Source organism: Carcharodon carcharias, chromosome 5, assembly GCF_017639515.1.
Source record: "Carcharodon carcharias isolate sCarCar2 chromosome 5, sCarCar2.pri, whole genome shotgun sequence".
In the NCBI taxonomy this organism is placed as follows: domain Eukaryota; kingdom Metazoa; phylum Chordata; class Chondrichthyes; order Lamniformes; family Lamnidae; genus Carcharodon; species Carcharodon carcharias.
This window is the reverse complement of record NC_054471.1, coordinates 11,672,793-11,686,228: the sequence shown is the minus strand read 5'-3', so window position 1 is coordinate 11,686,228 and position 13,436 is coordinate 11,672,793. Positions and strand designations below refer to the sequence as shown.

Below are 13,436 nucleotides of genomic sequence, written 5' to 3'. Positions count from 1 at the left end.
AAGAGTTTGAGGGACCCTGGGGGTTTGTGCAGGAGTTGGAGGGGCCCTCGGGGTTTGTGCAGGAGTTTGAGGGACCCTGGGGGTTTGTGCAGTTTGAGGGACCCTGGTGGTTTGTGCAGGAGTTTGAGGGGCCCTGGGGGTTTGTGCAGGAGTTGGAGGCGCCCTGGGGGTTTGTGCAGGAGTTTGAGGGACCCTGGTGGTTTGTGCAGGAGTTTGAGGGGCCTTGGGAGTTTGTGCAGTTTGAGGGGCCCTGGGGGTTGGTGCAGGAGTTTGAGGAACCCTTGGGGTTTGTGCAGGAGTTTCAGGGACCCTGGGGGTTTGTGCAGGAGTTTGAGGGGCCCTGGGGGTTTGTGCATTTTGAGGGGCCCTGGGGGTGGGTGCAGGAGTTTGAGGGACTCTGGGGGTTTGTGCAGGAGTTGGAGGGGCCCTCGGGATTTGTGCAGGAGTTTGAGGGACCCTGGGGGTTTGTGCAGTTTAAGGGACCCTGGGGGTTTGTGCAGGAGTTTGAGGGGCCCTGGGGGTTTGTGCAGGAGTTGGAGGGGCCCTGGGGTTTTGTGCAGGTGCTTGAGGGACCCCGGTAGTTTGTGCAGGAGTTTGAGGGGCCCTGGGGGTTTGTGCTGTTTGAGGGACCCTGGGGGTTTGTGCAGGAGTTTCAGGGTCCCTGGGGGTTTGTGCAGGAGTTTCAGGGTCCCTGGGGGTTTGTGCAGTTTGAGGGACCCTGGGGGTTTGTGCAGGAGTTTGAGGGACCCTGGGGGTGTGTACAGGAGTTTGAGGGGCCCTGGGGGTTCGTGCAGTTTGAGGGGCCCTGGTGGTTGGTGCAGGAGTTTGAGGGACCCTTGGGGTTTGTGCAGGAGTTTGAGGGATCCTGGGGTTTTGTGCAGGAGTTTGAGGGGCCCTGGAGGTTTGTACAGGAGTTTGAGGGGCCCTGGGGGTTTGTGCAGGAGTTTGAGGGGCCCTGGGGGTTTGTGCAGGAGTTTGAGGGGCTCTGGGTGTTTGTGCAGTTTGAGGGACCCTGGGGGTTTGTGCAGGAGTTGGAGGGACCCTGGGGGTTTGTGCACTTTGAGGGACCCTGGGGGTTTGTGCAGGAGTTTGAGGGACCCTGGGGGTGTGTACAGGAGTTTGAGGGGCCCTGGGGGTTCGTGCAGTTTGAGGGGCCCTGGTGGTTGGTGCAGGAGTTTGAGGGACCCTTGGGGTTTGTGCAGGAGTTTGAGGGACCCTGGGGGTCTGTACAGGAGTTTGGAGGGCCCTGGGGGTTATTGCAGTTTGAGGGGCCCTGGGGGTTTGTGCAGTTTGAGGGACCCTGGGGGTTTGTGCAGTTTGAGGGGCCATGGGGGTTTGTGCAGGAGTTTGAGGGACCCTGGGGTTTTGTACAGGAGTTTGAGGGGCGCTGGGGGTTTGTGCAGTTTGAGGGATCCTGGGGGTTCGTGCAGGAGGTTGAGGGGACCTGGGCGTGTGTGCAGGAGGTTGATGGGCCCTGGGGGTTTGTGCAGTTTGAGGGACCCTGGGGGTTTGTGTAATTTGAGGGGCCCTGGGCATTTGTGTAGTTTGAGGGGCCCTGGGGATTAGTGCAGGAGTTTGAGGGGCCCTGGGAGTTTGTGCAGTTTGAGGGACCCTGGAGGTTTGTGCAGGAGTATGAGGGGCCCTGGGGGTTTGTACAGGAGTTTGAGGGCCCCTGGGGGTTTGTGCAGTTTGAGGGGCCCTGGGGGTTTGTGCAGTTTGAGGGACCCTGGGGATTTGTGCAGTTTGAGGGACCCTGGGGGTTGGTGCAGGAGTTTGAGGGGCCCTGGGGGTTTGTGCAGGAGTTTGAGAGACCCTGGGGGTTTGTGCAGTTTGAGGGACCCTGGGGGTTGGTGCAGGAGTTTGAGGGGCCCTGGGGGTTTGTGCAGGAGTTTGAGAGACCCTGGGAGTTTGTGCAGTTTGAGGGACCCTGGGGGTTTGTGCAGCATGAGGGATCCTGGGGGTTTGTGCAGTTTGAGGGGCCCTGGGGGTTTGTGTAGTTTGAGGGACCCTGGAAGTTTGTACAGGAGTTTGAGGGGCCCTGGGGGTCTGTACAGGAGTTTGGAGGGGCTCTGGGGGTTATTGCAGTTTGAGGGGCCCTGGGGGTTTGTGCAGTTTGAGGGGCCCTGGGGGTTTGTGCAGTTTGAGGGGCCCTGGGGGTTTGTGCAGGAGTTTGAGGGGTCCTGGGGGTTTGTGCAGTTTGATTGACCCTGGGGGTTTGTGCAGTTTGAGGGACCCTGGGGGTTTGTGCAGGAGTTTGAGGGGCCCTGGGGGTTTGTGCAGGAGTTTGAGCGATCCTGGGGGTTTGTGCAGTTTGAGGGACCCTGGGGGTCTGTGCAGTTTGAGGGGCTCTGGTGGTTTGTGCAGGGGTTTCAGGGGCTCTGGGGGTTTGTGCAGGGTTTTGAGGGGCCCTGGGGGTTTATGCAGGAGTTTGAGGGGCCCTGGGGTTTGTGCAGGAGTTTGAGGGATCCTGGGGGTTTGTGCAGGAGTTTGAGGGGCCCTGGGGGTTTGTGCAGGAGTTGGAGGGGCCTTGGGGGTTTGTGCAGTTTTAGGGACCCTGGGGGTTTGTGCAGTTTGAGGGGCCCTGGTGGTTTGTGCAGGAGTTTGAGGGGCCCTGGTGGTTTGTGCAGGAGTTTGAGGGGCCCTGTGGGTTTGTGCAGGAGTTTGAGGGGCCCTGGGGGTTTGTGCAGGAGTTTGAGGGACCCTGGGGATTTGTGCAGTTTGAGGGGCCCTGGGGGTTGGTGCAGGAGTTTGAGGGACCCTGGCGGTTTGTGCAGGAGTTGGAGGGACCCTGGGGGTTTGTGCAGTTTGAGGGACCCTGGGGGTTTGTGCAGGAGTTTCAGGGACCCTGGGGGTTTGTGCAGGATTTTGAGGGACCCTTGGGGTTTTGTGCAGTAGTTTGAGGGGTCCTGGGGGTTTGTGCAGTTTGAGGGGCCCTGGGGTTTGGTGCAGGAGTTTGAGGGACCCTGGGGGTTTGTGCAGGTGTTGTAGGGGCCTTGGGGGTTTGTGCAGGAGTTTGAGGGGCCCTGGGGGTTTGTGCAGTTTGAGGGACCCTGGGGGTTTGTGCAGGAGTTTGAGGGACCCTGGGGGTTTGTGCAGGAGTTTGAGGGGCCCTGGGGGTTGGTGCAAGAGTTTGAGGGACCCTGGGGGTTTGTGCAGGAGTTGGAGGGGCCCTCGGGGTTTGTGCAGGAGTTTGAGGGACCCTGGGGGTTTGTGCAGTTTGAGGGACCCTGGTGGTTTGTGCAGGAGTTTGAGGGGCCCTGGGGGTTTGTGCAGGAGTTGGAGGGGCCCTGGGGGTTTGTGCAGGAGTTTGAGGGACCCTGGTGGTTTGTGCAGGAGTTTGAGGGGCCTTGGGAGTTTGTGCAGTTTGAGGGGCCCTGGGGGTTGGTGCAGGAATTTGAGGAACCCTTGGGGTTTGTGCAGGAGTTTCAGGGACCCTGGGGGTTTGTGCAGGAGTTTGAGGGGCCCTGGGGGTTTGTGCATTTTGAGGGGGCCTGGGGGTGGGTGCAGGAGTTTGAGGGACTCTGGGGGTTTGTGCAGGAGTTGGAGGGGCCCTCGGGATTTGTGCAGGAGTTTGAGGGACCCTGGGGGTTTGTGCAGTTTAAGGGACCCTGGGGGTTTGTGCAGGAGTTTGAGGGGCCCTGGGGGTTTGTGCAGGAGTTGGAGGGGCCCTGGGGTTTTGTGCAGGTGCTTGAGGGACCCCGGTAGTTTGTGCAGGAGTTTGAGGGGCCCTGGGGGTTTGTGCTGTTTGAGGGACCCTGGGGGTTTGTGCAGGAGTTTCAGGGTCCCTGGGGGTTTGTGCAGGAGTTTCAGGGTCCCTGGGGGTTTGTGCAGTTTGAGGGACCCTGGGGGTTTGTGCAGGAGTTTGAGGGACCCTGGGGGTGTGTACAGGAGTTTGAGGGGCCCTGGGGGTTCGTGCAGTTTGAGGGGCCCTGGTGGTTGGTGCAGGAGTTTGAGGGACCCTTGGGGTTTGTGCAGGAGTTTGAGGGATCCTGGGGTTTTGTGCAGGAGTTTGAGGGGCCCTGGGGGTTTGTACAGGAGTTTGAGGGGCCCTGGGGGTTTGTGCAGGAGTTTGAGGGGCCCTGGGGGTTTGTGCAGGAGTTTGAGGTACCCTGGGGGTTTGTGCAGTTTGAGGGACCCTGGGGGTTTGTGCAGTTTGAGGGACCCTGGGGGTTTGTGCAGTTTGAGGGACCCTGGGGGTTTGTGCAGGACTTTGAGGGGCCCTGTGGGTTTGTGCAGGAGTTTGAGGGGCTCTGGGGGTTTGATCAGGAGTTTGAGGAGCCCTGGGGGTTTGTGCAGGAGTTTGAGGGGCTCTGGTGGTTTTTGCAGGCGTTTGAGTGACCCTGGCGGTTTGTGCAGGAGTTTCAGGGGCCCTGGGAGTTTGTGCAGGAGTTTGAGGGGCCCTGGGGGTTTGTGCAGGAGTTTGAGGTGTCCTGGGGGTTTGTGCAGTAGTTTGAGGGACCCTGGGGGTTTGTGCAGTTTCAGGAACCCTGGGGGTTTGTACAGCAGTTTGAGGGGCCCTGAGGGTTTGTGCAGGAGTTTGAGGGGCCCTGGGGGTTTGTGCATTTTGAGGGGCCCTGGGGGTTTGTGCAGGAGTTTGAGGGGCCCTGGGGGTTTGTGCAGGAGTTTGAGGGACCTTACGGGTTTTTGCAGGAGTTGGAGGGATCCTGGGGGTTTGTGCAGTTTGAGGGGCCCTGGGGGTTTGTGCAGGAGTTTGAGGGACCCTGGGGGTTTGTGCAGTTTGAGGGACCCTGGGGGTTTGTGCAGGAGTTTGAGGGGCCCTGGGGGTTTGTGCAGTTTGAGGGACCCTGGGGGTTTGTGCAGTTTGAGGGACCCTGGGGGTTTGTGCAGGAGTTTGAGGGGCCCTGGGGGTTTGTGCAGGAGTTTGAGGGGCTCTGGGGGTTTGTGCAGGAGTTTGAGGGACCCTGGGGGTTTGTGCAGTTTGAGGGCAATTTGAGGGACCCTGGGGGTTTGTGCAGGAGTTTGAGGGACCCTGGGGGTTTGTGCAGTTTGAGGGACCCTGGGGGTTTGTGCAGTTTGAGGGATCCTGGGGGTTTGTGCAGTTTGAGGGACCCTGGGGGTTTGTGCAGGAGTTTGAGGGGCCCTGTGGGTTTGTGCAGGACTTTGAGGGGCTCTGGGGGTTTGATCAGGAGTTTGAGGGGCCCTGGGGGTTTGTTCAGGAGTTTGAGGGGCCCTGGGGGTTTGTACAGGAGTTTGAGGGACCCTAGGGGTTTGTGCAGGAGTTTGAGGGATCCTGGTGGTTTGTGCAGTTTGAGGGGCCCTGGATGTTTGTGCAGTTTGAGGGGCCCTGGGAGTTTGTGCAGTTTGAGGGGCCCTGGGGGTTTGTGCAGTTTGTGGGGCCCTGGGGGTTTGTGCTGGAGTTTGAGGGGCCCTGGGTGATTGGTGTGTGGTGGGGGCAGACGCTCTGGAGGGATGCAGCTCCAGGGGCCTTGATGAGTAGGCTTTCTTGGGTTAGGGTGGGCCAGGAGCTATGCCATCTGATTCCAATCCTGTGTTCAGCAAAGATTCCCACAGCTTCAGAGATCAGGGAGCTCAGGGCAGACTGGACTGACAGATTGGGTGTTGGGAAAACTGCACTACTCAATGGAACAAATTGATAAAGGGAACAGGGAGGGGGGCAATGCTGTTGTTTCTCTCTCTCTCCGGGCTGAGATCACTGATTCCAGGAAGTCTACACGAAGACTGGCCGCTCAGATGGTGTTGTGAAGGGATGCACTGTCAGGCACAGCACAGGATTAGCCACAGACAGCAGGGAAAGTGAAAGCGATTCCTACCTTGATACTGTAATCAAAACGCAGTCTCTCGGCTGTGACGTGTGAGCCTTTCTGTTCAGCGTGATGACCCAGCACACAGCGCAGGGCAAAGTTCAGCAGGTGAGTGGCTGTGTGTTTTACCATGCAGGCAAGACGACAGGCCTGGCAAGCAACAAATACCAGAGAACAGCATCACAGAGCAATAATAGCATAGTTCTATCAAAAATGAAACAAGGAAAGCTCCCACAAAACACAGACCTGTTACAGGACAGCATTACAAAACGATCACCCGAAACATCTGCTGTGATAGTTCCAGCCTACAATGCAGGTATAAGTGCCGCAACTACCCAGCAACCCGTTCCATAAGAAGCAAATTACCTCATCCACAAACAGGTCGAGTCTGTCTCCAACGTGTAATGATTCCGGGACACAGACGGTGTGAATCACAAACCCTCCCGCTGTCTGCACATTCTCAACTGGGAGCAGAACATCCTGAGGAAAATCAGAATGGAGCCATAAGACCATAAGACACAGGAGCAGAAATAAGGCCATTCAGCCCATCGAGTCTGCTCTGCCATTCAATCATGGCTGATAAGTTTCTCAACCCCATTCTCCCGCCTTCTCCCCGTAACCTTTGATCCCCTTACCAATCAAGAACCTATCTATCTCAATCTTAAGTACACTCAATGACCTGACCTCCACAGCCTTCTGTGGCAATGAGTTCCATAGATTCACCACTCTCTGGCTAAAGAAGTTTCTCCTCATCTCTGCTCTAAAAGGTCTTCCCTTTACTCTGAGGCTGTGCCCTCAGGTCCTAGTCTCCCCTACTAATGGAAACATCTTCCCCATGTCCACACTATCCAGGCCTTTCAGTATTCTGTAAGTTTCAATCAGATCCCCCCTCATCCTTCTAAACTCCATCGAGTATAGACCCAGAGTCCTCAAATGTTCCTCATATGTTAAGCCTTTCATTCCTGGGATCGTTCTTGTGAACCTCCTCTGGACCCTCTCCAGGGCCAGAACATCCTTCCTGAAGTACGGGGCCCAAAATTGCTCACAATATTCTAAATGTGGTCTGACCAGAGCCTTAAAAAGCCTCAGCAGCACATCCCTGCTTTTATATTCTAGTCCTCTCGAAATAAATGCCAACATTACATTTGCCTTCCTAACTACCGACTCAACCTGCAAGTTAACCTTAAGAGAATCCTGGACTAGAACTCCCAAGTCCCTTTGCACTCCAGATTTCTGAATTCTCTCCCCATTTAGAAAATAGTCTATGCCTCTATTCTTCCTACCAAAGTGCATGACCTCACATTTCCCCATATTGTATTCCATCTGCCACTTCTTTGCCCATTCTCCTAACCTGTCCAAATCCTTCTGCAGCCTCCCCGCCTCCTCAATACCTCCTGTCCTTCCACCTATCTTTGTATCATCTGCAAACTTAGCCAGGATGCCCTCAGTTCCTTCATCTAGATCATTAACGTATAAAGTGATAAGTTGTGGTCCCAACACTGACCCCTGCGGAACTCCACTAGTCACTGGCCGCCATCCTGAGAAGGACCCCCTTATCCCCACTCTCTGCCTCCTGCCAGACAGCCAATCTTCTACTCATGCTAGAAGCCAAGAGGCCGCTTCAGTTACTGGCTTCAGTTTTTGGTTATTGAGGTGATGGAGGCCTGCCCAACCAGTCCCCTCCCACAGCCAGTTCACCACTCCTCCATCCCAAAGCTCTTCCCCTGCCTGACCCAACATGTGAGTCAAGGAATACAGCTCAGTGCTGCCCTCTCCCCTCACAGTCAAGGTAATTCAGGCCATCAGTGTGTGAGCACTACTGAGGGAATGGCACACTGTTGGAGAGTTTGCACTGAGGGAGCTCTGCAGTGTTGGAGGGTGAGTACTGAGGAAGCGCTGCACCGCTGGAGGGCATTACTGAAGGAGCACTGCACTGACAGAGGGTCAGCACTGAGGGAGCGCTGCGCTGTGGGAGCGTATGCACCAGGGAAGTGCTGCACTGCTGGAGGTCAGTGCTGAGAGAGCGCTGCACTGTCAAAGAGTCAGTGCTGAGGGAGCGCTGCACTGTCAGAGAGTCAGCGCTGAGGGAGCGCTGCACTGTCAGAGTCAGTGCTGAGGGAGCGCTGCACTGTCAGAGAGTCAGAATTGAGGGAGCGCTGCATTATCAGAGAGTCAGTACTGAGGGAGTGCTGCACTGTCAGAGTCAGTACTGAGAGAGCGCTGCACTGTCAGAGAGTCAGTACTGAGGGAGCGCTGCACTGTCAGAGTCAGCACTGAGAGTGCGCTGCACTGTCAGAGTCAGTACTGAGAGAGCGCTGCACTGTCAGAGAGTCAGTACTGAGGGAGTGCTGCACTGTCAGAGTCAGTACTGAAAGAGCGCTGCACTGTCAGAGGGTCAGTACTGAGGGAGTGCTGCACTGTCAGAGTCAGTACTGAGGGAGCGCTGCACTGTCAGAGAATCAGTACTGAGGGAGCACTGCACTGTCAGAGGGACAGCACTGAGACAGCACTGCACTGTCAGAGAGTCAGTACTGAGAGAGCGCTGCACTGTCAAAGGTCAGCACTGAGGGAGCATGCCCTGGCAGAGGGTCACTACTGAGGGAATGCTACGCTGTCACAGGGTCAGTATAGAGAGAATGCTGCACTGTCAGAGGATCTGTATAGAGGGAGTGCTGCACAGTCAGAGGGTCCATACCAAGGGAGTGCTGCACTGGCGGAGGGGCAGTAGTGAGGGCATGTTAAACTGGTGTATGAATCAGGACATTCCAGTGCAGGGGTGAACAGTGCTCCATGATCAGGCGCCTGAAATTTGGAGTATCATTGTGAATGGGAATTTGTTAAAACTGCACACTGACACACTCACTGATCCAACAATCATTGATTTATGTGAACTTGCCTGATGACCCTGTCGGATGAAATATCCCTGGTCAGGGCTCTGCCCTCCCTGCTCACAGTAGAAGTTGGTTCGGTCCAGAATGACGCAGCATCGCTGCCTCTCCTGCACCTCCTCGACCAATGAATTGTCCTGGTACAACGCCAGCACGGTTGCCTGGCAGGGACTAAACACTGGAAAATAAGTACACACAGGTTCACTCTCAATGCAGGGTCAAAACTCAGGGACTTAATTCTTGGGAGTCAGAAAAAACGTCATTCTGTAGCTAACCCCGTGATGCAACTGCCCAGGGAGTGAGTAATTGGGAACTTGTAGAGGGAGCTTTACTCTGTATCTAAACTCGTGCTGTAGCTGTCCTGGGAGTGTTTGATAGGGACAGTGTAGCAGGAGCTTTACTCTGTATCTAACCTCGTGCTGTACCTGTCCTGGGAGTGTTTGATGGGGACAGTGTAGAGGGAGCTTTACTCTGTATCTAACACTGAGCTGTAACTGCCCTGGGAGTGTTTGATAGGGACAGTGGAGAGGGAGCTTTACTCTGGATCTAACCTCGTGCTGTACCTGCCCTGGGAGTGTTTGATGGGGACAGTATAGAGGGAGCTTTACTCTGTATCTAACACTGAGCTGTACCTGTCCTGGGAGTGTTTGATAGGGACAGTGGAGAGGGAGCTTTACTCTGTATCTAACCCCGTGCTGTACCTGTCCTGGGAGTGTTTGATGGGGACAGCGCAGAGGGAGCTTTACTCTGTATCTAACACTGAGCTGTACCTGTCCTGGGAGTGTTTGATAGGGACAGTGGAGAGGGAGCTTTACTCTGGATCTAACACCGTGCTGTACCTGTCCTGGGAGTGTTTGATGGGGACAGTGTAGAGAGAGAGATTTACTCTGTAACTAACCACATGCTGTACCTGTCCTGGGAGTGTTTGATAGGGACGGGGTAGCAGGAGCTTAACTCTATATCTAACCCTGTGCTGTACCTGTCCTGGGAGTGTTTGATGGGGAAAGCGCAGAGGGAGCTTTACTCTGTATCTAACCCCGTGCCGTACCTGTCCTGGGAGTGCTTGATGGGAACAGTGTACAGGGAGTTTTACTCGGTATTTAACCCCGTGTTGTACCTGCCCTGGAGTGTTTGATGGGAACAGTGTAGAGGGAGCTTTACTCTGTATCTAACCCCGTGCTGTACCTGCCCCGTCAGTGTTTGATGGGGACAGTGTAGAGGGAGCTTTACTCTGTATCTAACCCTGTGCTGTACCTGTCCTGCGAGTGTTTGATGGGGACAGTGTAGAGGGTGCTTTATTCTGTGTCTAGCCCTGTGCTGTACCTGTCCTGGGAGTGTTTAATGGTGATAGTGCAAAGGGAGCTTCATTCTGTATCTAATCCCGTGCTGTACCTGTCCTGGGAGTGTTTGTTGGGGACAGTGTAGAGAGAGAGATATTCTTTGTATCTAACCACATGCTGTACCTGTCCTGGGAGTGTTTGATAGGGACAGTGTAGAGGAAGCTTTGCTCTGTATTTAACCCCGTGCTGTACCTGTCCTGGGAGTGTTTGTTGGGGACAGTGTAGAGAGAGAGATATTCTTTGTATCTAACCACATGCTGTACCTGTCCTGGGAGTGTTTGATGGGAACAGTGTAGAGGGAGTTTTACTCTGTATCTAACCCCGTGCTGTACCTGTCCTGGGAGTGTTTGATGGGGACAGTGTAGAGAGAGAGATATTCTTTGTATCTAACCACATGCTGTACCTGTCCTGGGAGTGTTTGATGGGGACAGTGTAGCAGGAGCTTTACTCTATATCTAACCCTATGCTGTACCTGTCCTGGGAGTGTTTGACGGGGACAGTGTAGAGGAAGCTTTGCTCTGTATCTAACCCCGTGCTGTACCTGTCCTGGGAGTGTTTGATGGGGACAGTGTACATGGAGTTTTACTCTATATCTAACCCCGTGTTGTATCTGCCCTGGAGTGTTTGATGGGAACAGTGTAGAGGGAGCTTTACTCTGTATCTAACCCCGTGCTGTACCTGTCCTGGAGTGTTTGATGGGAACAGTGTAGAGGGAGTTTTACTCTGTATCTAACCCCGTGTTGTACCTGTCCTGTGAGTGTTTGATGGGAACAGTGTAGAGGGAGTTTTACTCTGTATCTAACCCCGTGTTGTACCTGTCCTGCGAGTGTTTGATGGGAACAGTGTAGAGGGAGCTTTACTCTGTATCTAACCCCGTGCTGTACCTGTCCTGGGAGTGTTTGATGGGGACAGTGTAGAGGGAGCTTTACTCCGTATCTAACCCCGTGCTGTACCTGCCCTGGGAGTGTTTGATGGGGACAGTGTAGAGGGGGCATTATTCTGTATCTAACACCGTGCTCAACCTGTCCTGGGAGTGTTTGATGCGGACAGTGTAGAGGGAGATTAGCTCTGTATCTGACCCTGTGCTGTACCTGTCCTGGGAGTGTTTGATGGGAACAGGGTAGAGGGAGCTTTACTCTGTATCTAACACTGTGCTGTACCTGCCCTGCGAGTGTTTGATGATGACAGTGTAGAGGGAGCTTTACTCTGTATCTAAACCTGTGCTGTACCTGTCCTGGAGTGTTTGATGGGAACAGCGTAGAGGGAGTTTTACTCTGTATCTAACCCCGTGCTGTACCTGTCCTGGGAGTGTTAGATGGGAACAGTGTAGAGGGAGCTTTACTCTGTATCTAACCCCGTGCTGTACCTGTCCTGGGAGTGTTTGATGGGAACAGTGTAGAGGGAGCTTTACTCTGTATCTAACCTCGTGCTGTACCTGTTCTGGGAGTGTTTGATGGGAACAGTGTAGAGGGAGCTTTACTCTGTATCTAACCCTGTGCTGTACCTGTCCTGGGAGTGTTTGATGGGGACAGAGTAGAGGGAGCTTTACTCTGTATCTAACCCCGTGCTGTACCTGTCCAGGGAGTGTTTGATAGGGACAGTGTAGAGAGAGAGATTTTCTCTGTATCTAACCCTGTGCTGTACCTGTCCTGGGAGTGTTTAATGGGAACAGTGTAGAGGGAGAGATTTTCTCTGTATCTAACCCTGTGCTGTACCTGTTCTGGGAGTGTTTGATGGGGATGTCACAGAGGGAGCTTTACTCTGTATCTAACCCCGTGCTGTACCTGCCCTGGGAGAGTTTGATGTGGACAGTGTAGAGGGAGTTTTACTCTGTATCTAACCCCATGCTGTACCTGTCCTGGGAGTGTTTAATGGGGATGGTGTAGAGTGAGCTTTACTCTGTATCTAACCCTGTGCTGTACCTGTCCTGGGAGGGTTTGATAGGGACAGCGCAGAGGGAGCTTTATTCTGTATCTAACCCTGTGCTGTACCTGTCCTGGGAGGGTTTGATAGGGACAGCGCAGAGGGAGCTTTATTCTGTATCTAACCCTGTGCTGTACCTGTCCTGGGAGTGTTTGATGGGGACAGTGTAGAGGAGCTTTATTCTGTATCTAACCCTGTGCTGCACCTGTCCTGGGAGTATTTAATGGGCATGTCACAGAGGGAGCATTACTCTCTATCTAACCCCGTGCTGTACCTGCCCTGGGAGTGTTTGATGGGGACAGTGTAGAGGGAGTTTTACTCTGTATCTAACCCTGTGCTGTACCAGTCCTGGGAGTGTTTGATGTGGATAGTGTAGAGGGAGTTTTACTCTGTATCTAACCCTATGCTGTACCTGCCTTGGGAGTGTTTGATGGGGACAGTGTAGAGGAAGCTTTACTCTGTATCTAACCCCGTGCTGTACCTGCCCTGTGAGTGTTTGATGGGGACAGTGTAGAGGGAGCTTTACTCTGTATCTAACCTTGTGCTGTACCTGCCCTGGGAGTGTTTGATAGGGACAGTGTAGAGGGAGCTTTACTCCGTATCTAACCCCGTGCTGTACCTGTCCTGAGAGTGTTTGATGGGGACAGCACAGAGGGAGCTTTATTCTGTATCTAATCCCGTGCTGTACCTGTCCTGGGAGTGTTTGATGGGGACAGCACAGAGGGAGCTTTACTCTGTATCTAATCCCGTGCTGTACCTGTCCTGGGAGTGTTTGATGGGGACAGCACAGAGGGAGCTTTACTCTGTATCTAACCCCGTGCTGTACCTGTCCTGGGAGTGTTTGTTAGGGACAGTGTAGAGAGAGAGATTTTCTTTGTATCTAACCACATGCTGTACCTGTCCTGGGAGTGTTTGATGGGGAAAGCGCAGAGGGAGCTTTACTCTGTATCTAACCCCGTGCTGTACCTGTCCTGGGAGTGCTTGATAGGAACAGTGCACAGGGAATTTTACTCGGTATTCAACCCCGTGTTGTACCTGCCCAGGAGTGTTTGATGGGAACAGGGTAGAGGGAGCTTTACTCTGTATCTAACACTGTGCTGTACCTGCCCTGGGAGTGTTTGATGGGGACAGTGTAGAGGGAGCTTTACTCTGTATCTAACCCCGTGCTGTACCTGTCCTGGGAGTGTTTGATGGGGACGGTGTAGAGGGAGCTTTATTCTGTATCTAACCGCGTGCTGTACCTGCCCTGGGAGTGTTTGATGGGGACAGTGTAGAGGGAGATTTGCTCTGTATCTAAAACCGTGCTGTACCTGTCCTGGGAGTGTTTGATGGGGACAGTGCAGAGGTAGCTTTACTCTCTATCTAACCCCGTGCTGTACCTGACCTGGGAGTGTTTAATGGGGACAGTGTAGAGAGAGAGATTTTCTCTGTATCTAACCACATGCTGTAACTGTCCTGGGAGTGTTTGATGGGGACAGTGTAGAAAGAGAGATTTTCTCTGT

General features: G+C 54.1%; 1 protein-coding gene across 1 annotated transcript in view; it reads right to left on the bottom strand.

The window, feature by feature from the left end:
- aars2 (alanyl-tRNA synthetase 2, mitochondrial (putative)) overlaps window positions 1-13,436 on the bottom strand; it is a 426,588-nt gene that overhangs the window by 299,536 nt on the left and 113,616 nt on the right. The window contains exons 12-14 of the mRNA XM_041188171.1: window positions 8,680-8,849; window positions 6,150-6,263; window positions 5,793-5,933 (exon numbers count right to left, since the gene is read on the bottom strand). Of these exons, the coding sequence (XP_041044105.1) occupies window positions 5,793-5,933; window positions 6,150-6,263; window positions 8,680-8,849 (425 nt within the window). The remainder of the gene's footprint in view (window positions 1-5,792; window positions 5,934-6,149; window positions 6,264-8,679; window positions 8,850-13,436) is intronic.